The sequence below is a fragment of the Petromyzon marinus genome, chromosome 66, assembly GCF_048934315.1.
Source record: "Petromyzon marinus isolate PM22_M1 ecotype Great Lakes invasive population chromosome 66, UKy_Petmar_22M1.pri1.0, whole genome shotgun sequence".
In the NCBI taxonomy this organism is placed as follows: Eukaryota; Metazoa; Chordata; class Hyperoartia; order Petromyzontiformes; family Petromyzontidae; genus Petromyzon; species Petromyzon marinus.
This window is the reverse complement of record NC_133732.1, coordinates 3,839,970-3,859,510: the sequence shown is the minus strand read 5'-3', so window position 1 is coordinate 3,859,510 and position 19,541 is coordinate 3,839,970. Positions and strand designations below refer to the sequence as shown.

General features: G+C 55.5%; 2 protein-coding genes across 6 annotated transcripts; one reads left to right on the top strand and one right to left on the bottom strand.

The window, feature by feature from the left end:
• Window positions 1–203: 203 nt before the first annotated feature.
• LOC116957902 (uncharacterized) lies at window positions 204–4,849 on the bottom strand. Of its 3 annotated transcripts, none has more exons than XM_076054584.1 (2): window positions 4,452–4,849; window positions 204–3,223 (listed from the first exon to the last, which is right to left on the bottom strand). In XM_076054584.1, the coding sequence occupies exon 2, from the start codon at window positions 3,211–3,213 to the stop codon at window positions 2,230–2,232; it is 984 nt and encodes a 327-aa protein (XP_075910699.1). In that variant the 5' UTR covers window positions 3,214–3,223; window positions 4,452–4,849; the 3' UTR covers window positions 204–2,229. The 3 variants fall into 3 exon arrangements, with proteins under 3 accessions (XP_075910699.1, XP_075910700.1, XP_075910701.1); XM_076054585.1 differs by having other exon boundaries at window positions 4,611–4,849; XM_076054586.1 differs by having other exon boundaries at window positions 4,798–4,837.
• Window positions 4,850–4,984: 135 nt separating this feature from the next.
• On the top strand, window positions 4,985–15,507 carry LOC142906539 (uncharacterized). 3 transcript variants are annotated; one of them, XM_076054575.1, is made up of 5 exons: window positions 4,985–5,106; window positions 6,941–7,218; window positions 8,088–8,899; window positions 13,919–14,044; window positions 14,931–15,507. In XM_076054575.1, exons 1-5 carry the CDS (start codon window positions 5,096–5,098, stop codon window positions 15,276–15,278), a joined length of 1,575 nt encoding a protein of 524 aa, XP_075910690.1. In that variant the 5' UTR covers window positions 4,985–5,095; the 3' UTR covers window positions 15,279–15,507. The 3 variants fall into 3 exon arrangements, with proteins under 3 accessions (XP_075910690.1, XP_075910691.1, XP_075910689.1); XM_076054576.1 differs by lacking the exon at window positions 4,985–5,106 and adding an exon at window positions 5,113–5,427 and having other exon boundaries at window positions 14,946–15,507; XM_076054574.1 differs by lacking the exon at window positions 4,985–5,106 and adding an exon at window positions 5,113–5,427.
• Window positions 15,508–19,541: the final 4,034 nt, after the last annotated feature.

Sequence of the window (19,541 nt, the reverse complement as noted above, 5' to 3'; positions counted from 1 at the left end):
TAGCATTTGTTACTTTTGCTACTAGGATCATGGTAGAAGGGGTGAATTCTTTGGGGTGTGCAGAGGAGTGGTGGTGGTGGGGTATATGAACGAATAAAACGAATCTGTAATAAACGGGAGGTGTGTCCATGTTTCGCCTTTGAGAAAATGAATTTGCGAGAAAGCAGCGAGGGAGAGGGACGAAGACGCACAGACAGAGGACATCCAGTCCTTGAGCGCCCAGGAGTGCGAATTTTATTGGGCAATACGACCACCAAACTATAACAAAAACACGTCAATCAACCACATCCATCAATCCATTCACCATTCAATACAACTATCCACCCAGCAATCAATCATTCCATAAATCCATCCATCAATCTGCCCATTAATCAATCAGTGCATGCATCCATCAATTCGTTCATTAAGCAGTCCATCAATGAGTCCATCAATTAGTTTATCACTCAGTCCATCAATCGGTCAATCAATCTGTCCATCAATCCGTCCATTCATCAATCAGTGCATATGTAGGAGTATAGCGCTGGCTGCTGGCGGAAAAGGGGAACTGCGGTGAACAGAAGTACTCAGGCCAGCAGGCCACGGTATATACGAGAGGGGGAGATCTCGGGGAAAGTTCATAGAAGGGGCCAATCGGGGAGCCCCGGGAACCCGCCAGGAGGTTCCAGAAAGGGGGCGTGGCCGGGGCGGAGCAAATCCGCGCTGGGAGTATAAAAGGGGGCCCTGAGCGGGAGCTCGGGGGCTGTCGCTGGAAGCGGGATCCCCGTCGTGCTGCTCAAGGCCACCGTCGTCGTCATCTCCTCGTCGTCATCTCCGTCTTCACCATCCCGGGGCGCTGTTAGTCAGACGGCCTACCAACTGTTCTAACCTAGTAGTGCCGCCGACAATAGACGGTCTTCATAATAATCATAGTGTGCACCCACGTAGGGTGTTGTGTTACTCCGATGGTGTTTGTTAATAAAAAATAAGTGCCTCTAAGTATTACTGTCTCCGGGTTGAGTCACTACACATACATCCATAAATTTGTTCATCAAACAGTCCATTAATCAGTCCATCAATTAGTTTATCACTCAGCCCATCAATCAGTCAATAAATCTGTCCATCAATCCGTCCATTAATCAGTGCATGCATCCATCAATTTGTTCATCAGCCCATCATTCAGTCCATAAATTAGTTTATCAGTCAGCCCATCAATCAGTCAATCAATCTATCCATCAATCCATCCATTAATCAATCAGTGCATGCATCCATAAATTTGTTCATCACAGTCCATCAATCAGTCCATCAATTAGTTTATCACTCAGCCCATCAATCTATCCATCAATCCATCCATTAATCAATCAGTGCATGCATCCATCAATTTGTTCATCAATCAGCCCATCAATCAGTCCATCACTTAGCTTATCAGTCAGCCCATCAATCAGTCAATCAATCTGTCCATCAATCCGTCCATTAATCAATCAGTGCATGCAACCATCAATTCGTTCATCAAACAGTCCATCAATTAGGTTATCACTCAGCCCATCAATCAGTCAATCAATCTGTCCATCAATCCATTAATCAATCAGCACATGCAACCATCAATTCGTTCATCAAACAGTCCATCAATGAGTTTATCACTCAGCCCATCAATCAGTCAATCAATCCATCCATTAATCAATCAGTGCATGCATCGATCAATTTGTTCATCAATTAGCCCATCAATCAGTCCATCAATTAGTTTATCAGTCAGCCCATCAATCAGTCAATCAATCTATATATCAATCCATCCATTAATCAATCGGTGCATGCATTCATCAATTTGCTCATCAAACAGTCCATCAATTAGTTTATCACTCAGCCCATCAATCAGTCAATCAATCTGTCCATCAATCCGTCCATTAATCAATCAGCGCATGCAACCATCAATTCGTTCATCAAACAGTCCATCAATGAGTTTATCACAGCCCATCAATCAGTCAATCAATCTGTCCATCAATCCATCCATTAATCAATCAGTGCATGCATCCATCAATTTGTTCATCAATCAGCCCATCAATCAGTCCATCAATTAGTTTATCAGTCAGCCCATCAATCAGTAAATCAATCTATATATCAATCCGTCCATTAATCAATCAGTGCATGCAACCATCAATTCGTTCATCAAACAGTCCATCAATTAGTTCATCACTCAGCCCATCAATCAGTCAATCGGCCCACCAACCCCTCCATCAATCCGCGCGCCCGCGTGCCTCAGAACGAGGCGAGTGCCCAGCGCGGGTCGTGTGGCATCACGCTGACCTCGCGCTCGGCACGCCCGCACAGCAGGCAGTGCATGGCGTACGCCCGGTAGCCCCCGGACAGCGCGCACGTGAACTCGTGCGTGGCCACCGTGTGGCCGCACGCCGCGCACACGTGCTCGTACGTCACTACCTCCTCCTCCTCGTCGTCATCGTCGTCGTCCTCATCGTCGTCCTCCTCCTCCTCGTCGTCTTCGTCGTCGTCGTCATCATCGTCGTCGCCGTCGCCGTCATTGCTTCCCTCCCGCGCCTCTCGCGTGCGCCGCTCGCCACCACCGCCACTGCCACCACCGCCATCACCACCACCATCAACGCCACCACCACCACCATCAACACCAACAACGCTACCAACGCCTTCACCACGACTGCCACCACCACCATCACCACCACCATCAACGCCACCACTGCTACCAACGCCTTCATCACGACTGCCACCACCGCCACCACCACCATCAACGCCGCCACCACCGCCACCACCACCATCAACGCCTTCACCACCACTGTCACCACCACCTCCTCCACCACCACCGTCACCACCACCACCACCAATCCCTTCACCACCATCACCACCATCACCACCTTCACAGCCACCACCGCCGCCACTGCCGCCACCATCAACGCCTTCACCACCACTGCCACCACTACCTCTTCCACCACCACCGTCACCACCACCACCACCACCAATCCCTTCGCCATCATCACCACCTTCACCGCCACCACCGCCGCCACCACCGCCGGCGGTCACGGCACCGGTCGCCCCACGGCGGCGCTGCCGGCGGCCACCGCCCCCGGGCCGCCGCACCTGCCGGCCGCGGGCGTCCACGGTGTCGCGGCGCCTGCAGGCGGCACAGGCGGCGAAGTTGAGGAGGAAGGCGCCGGTCTCCAGGCAGGTGGAGCCCCGGGCGGGGAACGCCGTCACGACGCAGCCCACGCACATGGCCGGCGCTCTGCTCTCCACGCGGCCCACCAACCCCACACACCGACAGACAACACTGCTGATGAGACACCGGAACGTGGAGACCGCTCCAACATCACCGGACACCCCCACAGCCACACGCTGCTGATGAGACACCGTAACGTGGAGACCGCTCCAACATCACCCGACACCCCCACAGCCACACGCTGCTGATGAGACACTGAAACGTGGAGACCGCTCGGACATCACCCGACACCCCCACAGCCACACGCTGCTGATGAGACACTGAAACGTGGAGACCGCTCGGACATCACCCGACACCCCCACAGCCACACGCTGCTGATGAGACACTGAAACGTGGAGTCCGGTCCAACATCACCGGACACACCGACATACAACACTGCTGATGAGACACCGGAACGTGGAGACCGGTCCAACATCACCCGACACCCCACAGCCACACACTGCTGATGAGACACTGAAACGTGGAGTCCGGTCCAACATCACCGGACACACCGACATACAACACTGCTGATGAGACACCGGAACGTGGAGACCGGTCCAACATCACCCGACACCCCACAGCCACACGCTGCTGATGAGACACTTGAACGTGGAGACCGCTCCAACATCACCCGACACCCCCACAGCCACACGCTGCTGATGAGACACCGGAACGTGGAGACCGCTCCAACATCACCCGACACCCCCACAGCCACACGCTGCTGATGAGACACCGGAACGTGGAGACCGCTCCAACATCACCCGACACCCCCACAGCCACACGCTGCTGATGAGACACCGGAACGTGGAGACCGCTCCAACATCACCAGTTCGAAGTCAAACTTCAATTTCACTTAACGGCAGACGCCGCGTTCGTATCTCGAATCTCCCCAAGATGTGGTACCCGACGTACGGACGCCCCGACGTACGGACGCCCCGACGTACGGACGCCCCGACGTACGGACGCCCCGACGTACGGACGCCCCGACGTACGGACGCCCCGACGTACGGACGCCCCGACGTACGGACGCCCCGACGTACGGACGCCCCGACGTACGGACGCCCCGACGTACGGACGCCCCGACGTACGGACGCGGCGGCTTTGTTTTATTAAGGCGATCTGCTCCGTCGTAGCTGCCACGAAGCTTGCGGCCGCTTTCGACGGAGATGGCTCAAGGCCGCGGACGTTCAATTAAGCCGCAAGCCAAATCATCTAAATTATCTTAAATCTTAACAAGTATGCGTCCCCGACTTACGAACGCGTTGCTACCCATCGGTCTGCTCCGGCTGCTTTCAACGTTAACGTCGGCAGTCAGCTAATCATCTAAATACTCTTACATCTTAATTATAAATGTGTTATACATTTATTTAAAAAAAATACTCTTATCTTACGCAGTGTACAGTCCCCGACTTACGAACGCCCTGCCCAAGACTGTGGTTGTTTGATACCAGCTGTGAGATCCTCGCTGATCTGCTCCGTCGTAGCTATAGATTAAGTATAGATCTGCTATAGATTATTTATAGATTAATGATAGATCTGTTATAGATTCATCATTGATTCATCACCGTCCTGAAGGGATGTTCATTCAGAGATTCGTTTACCTTACGGCAGGTGTCGTAAAAATGTACGGCGGATGTCGTAAAACACAACCCTGAGATTTACGACAGGTGTCGTAAATTCATTACCTCGTGAAGTGGCGTAAAAATTACGGAGGGTGTCGTAAAACACAACGCACTGGTTTACGGCAGGTGTCGTAAAAAAAACCCTCGGCTTTGCGGCAGGCGTCAGGCAAGCTGTGTTTACGTCGAGTGTCGTAAAATTACAGCTGGTGTCGTAAAACACAATACCAAAATATACGGTTTACGGCAGCTCTCGAGGCCAGGGGAGGCAGCGCGCGCCATGGAATCGAGGTAGGTCACGTGGTGTGTGGGTAACTTGGTGTGTGGGTAACGTGGTGTGTGGGTAACGTGGTGTGTGGGTCACGTGGTGTGTGGGTAACGTGGTGTGTGGGTCACGTGGTGTGTGGGTCACGTGGTGTGTGGGTAACGTGGTGTGTGGGTCACGTGGTGTGTGGGTAACGTGGTGTGTGGGTCACGTGTGTGTGAGTAACGTGTGTGTGGGTAACGTGGTGTGTGGGTAACGTGGTGTGTGGGTAACGTGGTGTGTGGGTACAGTGGTGGGGTCACGTGGTGTGTGTATGCCGGGGAGGCAGCGCGCGCCATGGAATCGAGGTAGGTCACGTGGTGTGTGGGTAACTTGGTGTGTGGGTAACATGGTGTGTGGGTAACGTGGTGTGTGGGTAACGTGGTGTGTGGGTAACGTGTGTCACCTGGTGTGTGGGTCACGTGTTGTGTGGGTAACGTGTGTCACGTGGTGTGGGGGTAACGTGGTGTGTGTGTCACGTGGTGTGTGGGTAACGTGGTGTGTGGGTAACGTGGTGTGTGGGTAACGTGGTGCTCCCAATCGGTGATGGGGCAGTTGTGGAGAGAGTGGAGAGTTTCCCATACCTGGGCAGTGTGCTCATGACCGGCTCCGGTTTAACAGCAGAGGTCTCACTCCGAATCAGTCGAGCGGCAATATCTTTTCATCGCTTGCGTAACGCTGTGTGGAAGCTACCTGGTCTGTCGCTCCGCATGTAGCTTCAGGTCTTCTCGGCCACGATCATTCCCTCCCTTCTCTATGTTTGCAAAACGTGAACCCCCCTAATGGAGCATCTTCGCCGGTTAGAAACATTTAGGCTGGCCTGCCTACGATCAATCCTGGGTTTAACCAGGCTGGATTGTGTCTGGAGCTCACAAATCCTCGAAAGATCTGGACAAAGTCCCATCGGTGAGCACCTCCGACAGGCAAGGCTGCGTTAGCTGAACCATGTAACCCGCATGCCCAGCCACCGCATGCCCAAACAGCTTTTGTTCGGCCGGATCGAGGGGGCTAAACAGGCGCGGCACGGGCTAGGGAAGAGATGGAGTGACGTGGTACAGGAGGACGTGGAGCTGAGTGGACTTGCCGATGACCGGTACCAGCGGTGTCAAGATCGGCCTCTGTGGAGGAGGCTCGTGAAAGACGCTACTGGGCAGTTGGAGGCAGTCGCCCTCCAACAACAATGGAGGGCGGAGGAGCGACGCTCACAACAACGAGCGGAGCACCGGGTGACTAAAGCACAGCAGGTTGGCACAGTAGGGGGCACAGGTGGTGCATCAGCCAGTCATCTCAGTCATCTCAGTCAGTCGACCCGTGGCACCTGCTGGGTCTGCCCTGTGACCTCCTGCCAGCGGGCGTTCGACACTTCACGTGGCCTCAAGGTGCACATAGCCTGGCAGAAGCGTCGTGGTGACGTCACCGCCACTTAGTGGCGAATGGCGGTTGTTATCGTTGTTGTGGGTAACGTGGTGTGGGTAACGTGGTGTGTGGGTAATGTGGTGTGTGTCACGTGGTGTGTGTCACGTGGTGTGTGTGTCACGTGGTGTGTGTGTGTCACGTGGTGTGTGTGTCACGTGGTGTGTGTAACGTGGTGTGTGTGTCACGTGGTGTGGGTAACGTGGTGTGAGTAACGTGGTGTGTGTGTCACGTGGTGTGTGTGTCACGTGGTGTGTGTGTCACGTGGTGTGTGTCACGTGGTGTGTGTGTCACGTGGTGTGAGTAATGTGGTGTGTGTGTCACGTGGTGTGTGTCACGTGGTGTGTGTGTCACGTGGTGTGTGTGTCACGTGGTGTGGGTAACGTCTCCCCCCCCCCCCCCCCCCAGAGCCCCACCCCCTGTGTGTGTGCCCCCCATGCTCTCCATGGCCCTGGCGGTCGCGGTGATCCGGGGGGCTCCCCCCGGGCGGGCGGTCGAGCGAGCGAGGGAGCTGCAGCAGTGGATAGAGCTCGGCGAAGACGCGGCGAGGCCGTGCGGAGGAGGTGGAGGAGGTGGAGGAGACGGTGGAGGAGGCGGTGGAGGTGGAGGCGGAGGCCGCGTGGGGAGACGTGGGGACAGAGCGCGGGGACCGGGACAGCAGCTGGAGCCGTTTCGGCTGATACAGCGTGAGGACGAAGACACGGGGACATGGAGACACGGAGACATGGAGACACGGAGACACGGGGACACGGAGACACGGAGACACGGAGACACGGGAACACAGGGAGACAGGGAGACACTGGGAGAGGGAGACACGGAGACAGGGAGACACTGGGACAGGGAGAAACGGAGACACGGGCACACGGAGTCTATGGGTCTCTGTGTGTGAGTGAATGGGTCTCTGTGTGAGTCTGTGGGTCTCTGTGTGTGTCTGTGGGTCTCTGTGTGAGTCTATGAGTCTCTGTGTGAGTCTATGGGTCTCTGTGTGAGTCTATAGGTCTCTGTGTGTGAGTCTATGAGTCTCTGTGTGAGTCTATGGGTCTCTGTGTGAGTCTATGGGTCTCTGTGTGAGTCTATGGGTCTCTGTGTGTGAGTCTATGGGTCTCTGTGTGTGAGTCTATGGGTCTCTGTGTGTGAGTCTATGGGTCTCTGTGTGTGAGTCTATGGGTCTCTGTGTGTGAGTCTATGGGTCTGTGTGTGAGTCTATGGGTCTCTGTGTGTGAGTCTATGGGTCTCTGTGTGAGTCTATGGTCTCTGTGTGAGTCTATGGGTCTCTGTGTGTGAGTCTATGAGTCTCTGTGTAAGTCTATGGGTCTCCCTGTGTGAGTCTGTGGGTCTGTGTGTGAGTCTATGGGTCTGTGTGTGAGTCTGTGAGTCTGTGGGTTGACGGTGATGATGTTGATGATGTTGATGTGTTGATGATGTTGATGATAGTGATGATGTTAATGATGGTGATGATGATGATGGTGATTATGATGGTGATGATGATGGCGATGATGATGGTGATGATGATGGCGATGACGATGTTGATGGTGGTGATGTCGATGTGTCCCAGTTGGCCAGGTCGCCGCTCAAACACCGACGACGAGCATCCAGGACGACGTCACTGTTGACGTCAACAATGACGTCAACAGTGACGTCAACAATGACGTCAACAATGACGTCAACAGTGACGTCAACAATGACATCACCGGCGTCCTCCCCCATCAACGACATCGTCACCATCACCATCGCCAGGGCGACATCACCGATCGGCTTGACGGTGGTGATGGTGATGGTGGTTGTGGCTGTGGTGGTGGTGATGATGTTGATGATGATGATGGTGGTGGTGATGACGACGACGGTGGTGGTGGTGGTGCTGTTGGCATGGATGATGGTCGCAATGGTAGTGATGATGGTGACGGCGATGACGACGGCGGCAGCGGCGGCGGCGGCGGCGGTGCCCGCTCACCAGCGGAGGAGGGAGCGGAGGGGCGATGGTCGCGCTACCTCCGGCACATCTGCTCCACGACGCTGACGATTCACGGCCCCGAGGAGCCCCCCGGCCGGGGCCGGGAGCCCGGGCCGGGTGCCCGGGTCTGGCCGTGGGAGTCGGGGTCCAGGGCCACGCTGCTGGCGGCGTTGAGGGTGGCGCTGCGGGAGGCCGGGAGGCGGCTGGGAGAGGCGGTAGGAGGAGGGGGAGAGAGAGGAGGAAGAGGTGAGGGAGGAGGAAGAGGTAAGGGAGGAGGAAGAGGTGAGGGAGGAGGAAGAGGTGAGGGAGGAAGAGGTGAGGGAGGAGGAAGAAGAGGAGGAGGTGGAGGAGCCTTCGCCGCCGAGTTTGCGGACCGCGCCTGCGTGCAGATCGTGAGCGACGACAGCCTGGACAGGGTGCGTGCGGGGTCCACCCCCCACCCCACCCCCACCCCCCCACCCCCCACCCCCAGGTCGCCTCGGCCCTAAACGAGTGCCTCGTCGTGACCCCGTGTCCCCCTGCCGGACAGCTGTGTCATCAACAACAACAACACAACAACAACACAGCAACAACGCAACATCGCAACAACACAACACCAGAGTCCTCTTGCTGGAGGAGAAAATTATTCCCATTCTGGATGCGGCTCTCCACCGCCACCACTACAACCACCGCCACCACCGCCACAACCAACAGCAACAACCGTCATTCGCCACTCAATGGCGGTGACGTCACCACGACGCTTGTGCGAGGCTATGTGCACTTTGAGGCCACGTGAAGTGTCGAACGCCCGCTGCAGGAGGTCACGGGGCAGACCCAGGTGCCACGGGTCGACTGACTGAGATGACTGGCTGATGCACCACCTGTGCCCCCTACTGTGCCAACCTGCTGTGCTTTAGTCACCCGGCGCTCCGCTCATTGTTGTGAGCGTCGCTCCTCCGCTCTGTTGTTGTTGGAGGGCGACTGCCTCCAACTGCCCAGTAGCGTCCTTCACGAGCCTCCTCCACAGAGGCCGATCTTGACACCGCTGGTACCGGTCATCGGCAAGTCCACTCAGCTCCACGTCCTCCTGTACCACATTACTCCATCTCTTCTCTAGCCCATGCCGTGCCCGTTTAGCCCCCTCGATCCGGCCGAACAAAAGCTGTTTAGGCATGTGGTGGCTGGGCATGCGGGCTACATGACCCAGACATCGCAGCCTTGCCTGCCGGAGGAGCTCACCGATGGGACTTTGTCCAGATCTTTCAAGGATTTGTGAGCTCCTCACACAATCCAGCCTGTTTAAACCCAGGATGGATCGTAGGCACGCCAGCCTAAATGTTTCTAACCGGCGAAGATGTTCCATTAGGGGAGTCCACGTTTCGCAAGCGTAGAGAAGGGAGGGAGTGACCATGGCCGAGAATACCTGAAGCTTCGTGCGAAGCGACAGACCAGGTAGCTTCCACACAGCGTTACACAACCGATGAAGAGATATTGCCGCTCGACTGATTCGGAGTGAGACCTCTGCTGTCAAACCGGAGCCGGTCATGAGCACACTGCCCAGGTATGGGAAACTCTCCACTCTCTCCACAACTGCCCTATCACCAATTGGGAGTTGTGGGGGTGGAGTGTCCAATGGTTCAAAATACCCAGGCAGGTGCTTAGTTTTTGTGGGGCTGATGGTAAGGCCCCACCTCTTAGTGGCAAGCTCCAGGTTCAGCAGCAGTGCCTCCAACTCCTCTGTGTGAGCAGAAACTACCAGATCATGGGCATACATAACATGGTTGAGCAATAGGGTGCCATCCCTTGACCGAACCCGGGCATCGATCAGCCTCCCAGCTATTGAAGGCTTCACGAACTACGTGATCGAAATAGATGTTCAATAATGTAGGAGTCAGAGGATATCCCTGTCGCACCCCAAAGTGAACAGGGAATGGCTCCGACTCCCGACCACGTAGTTTTACCCGGGCCCGCTCACCATCATGAAGGTCCTTTATAATTGTCAGCAGCGGGTAAGGGACGCCGAAAGCACAAACAACAACCCAGAGCCCAGGCCTACTGATGGTATCATAGGACTTGACCAGGTCAATAAAGCAGAGATGTGGGTCTTGTTGGAATTCCCAACACCTCTGCTGTAGCAGACGGACAGAAAATATGACATCCGTGCAGGACTGCCCTTTCTTGAAACCGCATTAGGGCTCCGCAAGCCTCTCCTTAGCGTGCCTGGCAAGGCAATGTTGATTAATCCTTGCCAGGACCTTTCCCGGCACACTGAGGAGTGAGATGCCCCTGTAGTTGTTACAGTCTGTGCGGTCCCCCTGCTTAAAGAGGGGGACCACGAGGGCATCCTTCCAATCCTGCGGAACCCGTCCAGTGGTCCAGACTGTTGTTATGATGTCATGTAGGGCAGTCTGTGTACAAACGCCACCCTCCCTCAGCATTTCGCTTGGGAGATCATCTCTGCCCGCTGCCTTTCCTGGTCTCAGACTCTGTATCGCCTTCAGTACTTCCTCAACAGATGGCACCTCAGCCAGCCACTCACAGTGTAATCCCCACTTTGTCCCACGATATTTTCCAGGCTGAGGGATTTCCCCTCCCCCAGGACCTCATTGAAATGCTCAGCAAATCTGTAAACCAGTTCCTGGGGGTCGGAGATTGGATCACCGTTCTTTTACCTAATGATGGTAATAGGTGTGGCGCTGCAGGTTACTTTTTTGATGGAGTTAAAGAGCGATTTGTGATCGCGGGCCATTGAGGCAGACTTCATCTCCTCAGCAGCCCGTGACCACCACCCATCCTTGCAGCGCCTCACGGCTCTCCAAACCTCCAAACGAAGGCTGCGGTAGGCCTCATTCACTGACATGGGATGTTGGAGACGATGAGAGTGGGCCTGTCGCTTTTTCTCAGCGAGTCTGAACACCTCCTGTGTCAGCTAGGGTATCTGAGGAGCTCTGGACCGTGTACCCAAAGCCATTGCAGCTGCCTGAGTCACATTCCTAAACCTCGCCTATTTCCCCTCGACATGAGAAGGAGTGGGGGACGATGCCAACCCCAGCCGCAAGCGATCATGAAATTCGCACTTGCAACTTTCATCAGCTAGCTGAGACCATGCCACTATGAGTTTGAATGGGGTCCTGGGTGTACACCTACCACCGGAATGGAAGAATGGCAGGAGCATCGTACAGATGACAAGTCGATGGTCAGAGGGCAGATCAGCTCCACGGTAGGTCCTGGTGCCAATGACATGGGCCCGTATCCGCTGTTTCGTCACTACATAGTCCAGCAGATGTTCTTGCTTGGACCCGGCATGCATCCATGACGTGTGGATGCGCCGATGCCGGAACAGCGAGTTGGTAATTACAAGCCCATGGGCTGCACAAATCTAGCAGCCTCCTACCGTTATTAAGCTGATCTGGCCCATGCCTTCCAATCACTCCAGACCAGGTGCCAGCATCATGACCAACTCGGGCATTGAAGTCACCCAACAAGATGACTCTATCCTGAGGGGCCATTTTAGCCAGCACCTGTGAAAGGAGGTCATAGAAGGCATCTGACTTATCAGCCTTGCCTGCATCCCTCCACGGATGTTCGTCTTCGGTGGGGGCATAAGTAACCACGACCACCACTCCTCGCCTCCGGTTGATGGGAAGGCGAGCCCAAAGTAGCCTGGGGCTTACAGCTTCCCACACCTCACCGCTATGCTCCCACGCCCCCTTATTTATTTTGTTCAGAAGAAGAGCCACACCCTGTTGTTTGGCAGTCTGCTGCCCCGAGTAGAGGACTGTCCACCCCTCATGGTGGCAGGAGCCAGAGCCGGTCCACCGGACCTCCTGAATGCCACAGAGATCCAGGCGGTACCGGTCCAGCTCCCGACAGAGGAGTGGCAGCCTCTCCTCCTCAGTGAGCGTTTGAACATTCCACGTGGCCACACGTAGTGTGGTTTTTTGTTATTTCTGGAGGAGGCCCGGGGATAAGGATTCAGTCTCCTGGCTCCGCCAAATGGGGTTTGGCCAGGAGACGTCATAGACGCCTGCCCCCCGGGGCCTCCGGCAAAAGCTTAATACATTTTTTTTAATCGTAGTTTGGTGGTAGTTAATTGAAGGTAGAAGGGTTACCAGCCTCTCGCACCTGTCCAGAGCTCCCATTTGGCCGCTGTGGTGGTCACAAACGCCGTGAAGGGAATGGCCAATCTCAGTTGGCCATTCCCCCACGGCACTGCCCACCACAGCTTTGCCGTCCGGCACCACGAGGAGGTAGGGGGTTTTTGCCGGACACCACCACAACCGCCACCATAACTGCCACCACCACAACCGCCACCACCAGCGCCACTACCACCACAACCACCACCGCTACCACCGCCACCACCACCACAAACACCATAACCACCACCACTGCGTCGTCAGCACAGGGAGATCGGCCGTCGGCGTTCCGCCACGGCGGCACCATCATCTCTCTGTGTGTGTGTGTCTGTGTGTGTGTCTGTGTGTGTGTGTCTGTGTGTGTCTCTGTATGTGTGTCTGTGTGTGTGTCTCTGTATGTGTGTCTGTGTGCGTGTCTGTGTGTGTGTGTGTCTCTGTATGTGTGTCTGTGTGTGTCTGTGTGTGTCTCTGTATGTGTGTGTGTCTCTGTATGTGTGTCTGTGTGTGTGTCTGTGTGTCTCTGTGTGTGTCTGTATGTGTGTCTGTGTGTGTGTGTCTGTGTGTGTGTGTCTGTGTGTGTGTCTGTGTGTGTGTGTGTCTGTGTGTGTGTGTGTCTGTGTGTGTCTGTGTGTGTGTGTGTCTGTGTGTGACTGTGTGTGTGTCTGTGTGTGTGTCTGTGTGTGTCTCTGTATGTGTGTCTGTGTGCGTGTCTGTGTGTGTGTGTCTCTGTATGTGTGTCTGTGTGTGTGTCTGTGTGTGTCTCTGTATGTGTGTGTGTGTCTCTGTATGTGTGTCTGTGTGTGTGTCTGTGTGTGTGTCTGTGTGTCTCTGTGTGTGTCTGTGTGTGTGTCTCTGTGTGTGTGTGTGTCTGTGTGTGTGTGTGTCTGTGTGTGTGTCTCTTTGTGTGTGTCTCTGTATGTGTGTCTGTGTGCGTGTCTGTGTGTGTCTCTGTGTGTGTGTGTCTGTGTGTGTGTCTGTGTGTGTGTCTCTGTATGTGTGTGTGTGTCTCTGTATGTGTGTGTGTGTGTCTGTGTGTGTGTCTGTGTGTCTCTGTGTGTGTCTGTGTGTGTGTCTGTGTGTGTGTCTGTGTGTGTGTCTCTGTGTGTGTCTGTGTGTGTCTGTGTGTGTCTGTGTGTGTGTCTCTGTGTGTGTGTCTGTGTGTGTGTCTCTGTGTGTGTGTCTCTGTGTGTGTGTCTGTGTGTGTTTCTGTGTGTCTCTGTGTGTCTCTGTGTGTGTCTTTCTGTGTGTGTCTTTCTGTGTCTCTGTGTGTCTGTTTGTGTGTGTCTCTCTGTGTCTGTGTGTCTCTGCTCGTGCGTGCAGTTCGACCGCCTGCACTCCCTCGCCGACTGCGTCGTCCGCCTCTTTGCGTCCTCCGCGTCGCTGCGCCAGGTTCTCTCCGCTGCTCTCCTGCGCCACCTCGAGACCACGGCACGCGCACTCACCATGGTGAGTAGGCAGACAGCGGTGAGACAGAGACAGAGCGATGGGACAGAGACAGAGCGGTGAGACAGAGACAGAGCGGTGAGACAGAGACAGCGGTGGGACAGAGACAGAGCGGTGAGACAGAGACAGAGCGGTGAGACAGAGACAGCGGTGAGACAGAGACAGAGCGATGGGACAGAGACAGAGCGGTGAGACAGAGACAGCAGTGAGACAGAGACAGAGCGGTGAGACAGAGACAGAGTGATGGGACAGAGACAGAGCGGTGAGACAGAGACAGCAGTGAGACAGAGACAGCGGTGGGACAGAGACAGCGGTGAGACAGAGACAGAGACAGAGCGGTGAGACAGAGACAGAGCGGTGAGACAGAGACAGCAGTGAGACAGAGACAGAGCGGTGAGACAGAGACAGAGTGATGGGACAGAGACAGAGCGGTGAGACAGAGACAGCAGTGAGACAGAGACAGCGGTGGGACAGAGACAGCGGTGAGACATAGACAGCAGTGAGACAGAGACAGAGCGGTGAGACAGAGCGGTGAGACAGAGACAGCGGTGAGACAGAGACAGAGCGGTGGGACAGAGACAGAGCGGTGAGACAGAGACAGAGCGGTGAGACAGAGACAGAGCGGTGAGACAGAGACAGAGCGGTGAGACAGAGACAGAGCGGTGAGACAGAGACGTGAGACAGAGACAGAGCGGTGAGACAGAGTGACAAGACAGACAGAGCGATGAGACAGAGACAAAGCGGTGAGACAGAGACAGACAGAGCGGTGAGACAGAGACAGAGCGGTGAGACAGAGACAGAGACAGAGCGGTGAGACAGAGACAGAGCGGTGAGACAGAGCGGTGAGACAGAGACAGAGCGGTGAGACAGAGCGGTGAGACAGAGACAGATTCCATCTCCCCAGACGGGGGCGGCTGCCCTGTACGACAACTCCTACTTCTTGCTGAGCATGCTGGACGCTGTGCACGTGGCGGGGCTGGTGGAGCACGGGGAGGAGGTGGAGCACGGGGAGGAGGTGGAGCACAGGGAGGAGGTGGAGCACGGGGAGGAGGTGGAGCACGGGGAGGTGATCGTTGGGAGTCCGCAGCGCGTCCTGCGCCTGGCGCTGGGACCCCTCATGGACACCCACCCCCTGTTCTGCCTCGACTGCGTCCGCCTGCTGTGCCCCCCCTTGTTGGTGCGGCGGCGGCCCCCCAAACGGCTGCGGCTGACTTCGCAGCCGCCACCTCCTCAATGACCTCCTCAATGACCTCAATGACCTCCTCAATGACCTCAATAACCTCAATGACCTCCGTCACCTCCTCCATCACCTCCGTGACCTCCTCAATGACCTCAATGACCTCCTCAATGACCTCCGTCACCTTCTCCATCACCTCCTCCGTCACCTCCATCACCTTCTCAATCACCTCCTCCATGACCTCCTCCATCACCACCTCCATCACCTCCTCCGTCACCTCCTCCGTCACCTCCTCCATCACCACCTCCATCACCTCCTCCGTCACCTCCTCCATCGCCTCCTCCATCACCTCCTCCATCACCTCCTACGTGACCTCCTCCGTGACCTCCATCACCTCCTCCATGACCTCCTCCATCACCACCTCCATCACCTCCTCCGTCACCTCCTCCGTCACCTCCTCCATCACCACCTCCATCACCTCCTCCGTCACCTCCTCCATCGCCTCCTCCATCACCTCCTCCATCACCTCCTCCGTGACCTCCTCCGTGACCTCCATCACCTCCTCCATCACCTCCTCCATGACCTCCTCCATCAACTCCTCCGTCACCTCCTCCATCACCTCCTCCATCACCTCCTGCATCACCTCCTCCATCACCTCCTCCATCACCTCCTCCATCACCTCCTCCATCACCTCCTCCGTCACCTCCGTCACCTCCTCCGTCACCTCCTCCATCACCTCCTCCATCACCTCCTCAATGACCTCCTCCATCACCACCTCCATCACTACCTCCATCACCTCCTCCATCACCTCCTCCATCAGCTCCTCCATGACCTCCATCACCTGCTCCATCACCTCCTCCATCACCTCCTCCATCACCTCCTCCATCACCTCCTACATCACCTCCTACATCACCTCCTCCATCACCTCCTCCATCACCTTCTCCATCACCTCCTCCATCACCTCCTCCATCACCTCCGTCACCTCCTCCATCACCACCTCCATCACCACCTCCATCACCTCCTCCATCACCTCCTCCGTCACCTCCTCCGTCACCTCCGTCACCTCCTCCGTCACCTCCTCCGTGACCTCCTCAATGACCTCCTCCATCACCACCTCCATCACCACCTCCATCACCTCCTCCATCACCTCCTCCATCAGCTCCTCCATGACCTCCATGACCTCCTCCATCACCTCCTCCATCACCTCCTCCATCACCTCCTCCATCACCTCCTACATCACCTCCTACATCACCTCCTCCATCACCTCCTCCATCACCTCCTCCATCACCTCCTCCATCACCTCTGTCACCTCCTCCATCACCACCTCCATCACCACCTCCATCACCTCCTCCATCACCTCCTCCATCACCTCTGTCACCTCCTCCATCACCTCCTCCAGCACCACCTCCATCACCACCTCCATCACCTCCTCCATCACCTCCTACATCACTTCCTCCATCACCTCCTCCATCACCTCCTCCTCGTCATTGCCGCAGCAACGAGGAGGACTGCGATGAGTGATCCACTCCCGTCGGGATGCTTCCTGTCTCTGTGTGTGTCAGCTGTGTCTCTGTGTGTGTGTCTGTGTGTGTGTCTGTGTGTGTGACTGTGTGTGTGTGTGTCTGTGTGTGTGTCTGTGTCTCTGTGTGTGTGTCTGTGTGTGTGTCTCTGTGTGTGTGTGTCTCTGTGTGTGTCTCTGTGTGTGTGTGACTGTGTGTGTGTGTGTGTCTGTGTGTGTGTGTCTCTGTGTGTGTCTGTGTGTGTGTGACTGTGTGTGTGTGTGACTGTGTGTGTGTGTCTCTGTGTGTGTGTGACTGTGTGTGTGTGTGTCTCTGTGTGTGTGTGACTGTGTGTGTGTGTGACTGTGTGTGTGTCTGTGTGTGTGTGTCTGTGTGTGTCTGTGTGTGTGTGACTGTGTGTGTGTGTGTGACTGTGTGTGTGTCTGTGTGTGTGTGACTGTGTGTGTGTGTCTCTGTGTGTGTGTGACTGTGTGTGTGTGTCTGTGTGTGTGTGACTGTGTGTGTGTGTCTCTGTGTGTGTGTGACTGTGTGTGTGTGTCTCTGTGTGTGTGTGACTGTGTGTGTGTGTGTCTGTGTGTGTGTGACTGTGTGTGTGTGTCTCTGTGTGTGTGTCTGTGTGTGTGTGTCTATGTGTGTGTGTCTCTGTGTGTGTGTCTGTGTGTGTCTCTGTGTGTGTGTCTGTGTGTGTCTCTGTGTGTGTGTCTGTGTGTGTGTGTCTCTGTGTGTGTGTCTGTGTGTGTGTGTGTCTCTGTGTGTGTCTGTGTGTGTGTGTCTGTGTGTGTGTGTGTGTCTGTGTGTGTGTCTGTGTCTGTGTGTGTGTCTGTGTGTGTGTCTGTGTGTGTGTGTCTGTGTGTGTGTGTGTCTGTGTGTGTGTCTCTGTGTGTGTGTCTGTGTGTGTGTGTGTGTCTGTGTGTGTGTCTGTGTGTGTGTCTGTGTGTGTGTCTGTGTGTGTGTGTGTCTGTGTGTGTGTCTTTGTGTGTGTGTGTCTGTGTGTGTGTCTGTGTGTGTGTGTCTGTGTGTGTGTCTGTGTGTGTGTGTCTGTGTGTGTGTGTCTGTGTGTGTGTCTGTGTGTCTGTGTGTGTGTCTCTGTGTGTGTGTCTCTGTGTGTGTGTGTCTGTGTCTGTGTGTGTGTCTGTGTGTGTGTGTCTGTGTGTGTCTGTGTGTGTGTGTGTCTGTGTGTGTGTGTCTGTGTGTGTGTGTCTGTGTGTGTGTGTCTCTGTGTGTGTCTCTGTGTGTGTGTTTCTGTAGGTGTGTCTGTGTGTGTGTCTGTGTGTGTGTCTCTCTGTGTGTGTCTGTGTCTGTGTGTGTGCGTGTCTCAGTGTGTGTCTCTGTGTGTGTGTCTGTGTGTGTGTGTCTGTGTGTGTGTCTGTGCCCCCAACTGTGCCAGCCTGCTGTGCTTTAGCCACCCGGCGCTCCGCTCGTTGTTGTGAGCGTCGCTCCTCCGCCCTCCGTTGTTGTTGGAGGGCGACTGCCTCCAACTGCCTAGTAGCGTCCTTCACGAGCCTCCTCCACAGAGGCCGATCTTGACACCGCTGGTACCAGTCATCGGCAAGTCCACTCAGCTCCACGTCCTCTCCTCCTGTACCACATCACTCCGTCTCTTCTCTAGGCCGTGCCGCGCCCGTTTAGCCCCCTCAATCCGGCCGAACAAAATCTGTTTCGGCATGCGGTGGCTGGGCATGCGGGCTACATGACCCAGCCAACGCAGCCTTGCCTGCCGGAGGAGCTCCCCGAAGGGACCTTGCCCAGATCTTTCAAGGATTTGTGAGCTCCTCACACAATCCAGCCTGGTTAAACCTAGGATGGATCATGGGCAGCTGTGTGTGTGTCAGCTGTGTTTCTGTGTGTGTGTGTGTGTCAGTGTGTATGTGTCTGTGTGTGTCAGTGTGTGTGTCAGTGTGTGTGTGTCAGTGTGTGTCAGCTGTCTGAGTGTGTCAGTTGTGTGTCTGTGTGTGTGTCAGTGTGTGTCTGTGTGTCAGTGTGTGTCAGCTGTGTGTGTGTCTGTGTGTGTCAGTGTGTGTGTGTCTGTGTGTGTCAGCTGTATCTTCGCCGGTTAGAAACATTTAGGCTGGCCTGTCTACGATCCATCCTGGGTTTAACCAAACTGGATTGTGTGAGGAGCTCACAAATCCTTGAAAGATCTGGGCAAGGTCCCATCGGTGAGCTCCTCCGGCGGGGAAGGCTGCGATGGCTGGGTCATGTAGCCCGCATGCCCAGCCACCGCATGCCGAAACAGCTTTTGTTCAGCCGGATCGAGGGGGCTAAACGGGCGCGGCACGGGCTAGAGAAGAGATGGAGTGATGTGGTACAGGAGGACGTGGAGCTGAGTGGACTTGCCGATGACCGGTACCAGCGGTGTCAAGATCGGCCTCTGTGGAGGAGGCTCATGAAGGACGCTACTGGGCAGTTGGAGGCAGTCGCCCTCCAACAACAACGGAGGGCGGAGGAGCGACGCTCACAACAACGAGCGGAGCGCCGGGTGGCTAAAGCACAGCAGGTTGGCACAGTAGGGGGCACAGGTGGTGCATCAGCCAGTCATCTCAGTCAGTCGACCCGTGGCACCTGGGTCTGCCCCGTGACCTCCTGCCAGCGGGCGTTCGACACTCCACGTGGCCTCAAGGTGCACATGTCCTGGCACAAGCGTCGTGGTGACGTCACCGCTACTTAGTGGCGAATGGCGGTTGTTGTCAGCTGTGTGTGTCAGTGTGTGTCAGCTGTGTGTGTCAGCTGTGTGTGTGTCTGTGTGTGTCTGTGTGTGTCAGCTGTGTCTGTGTGTGTGTTTGTGTGTGTGTCAGCTGTGTGT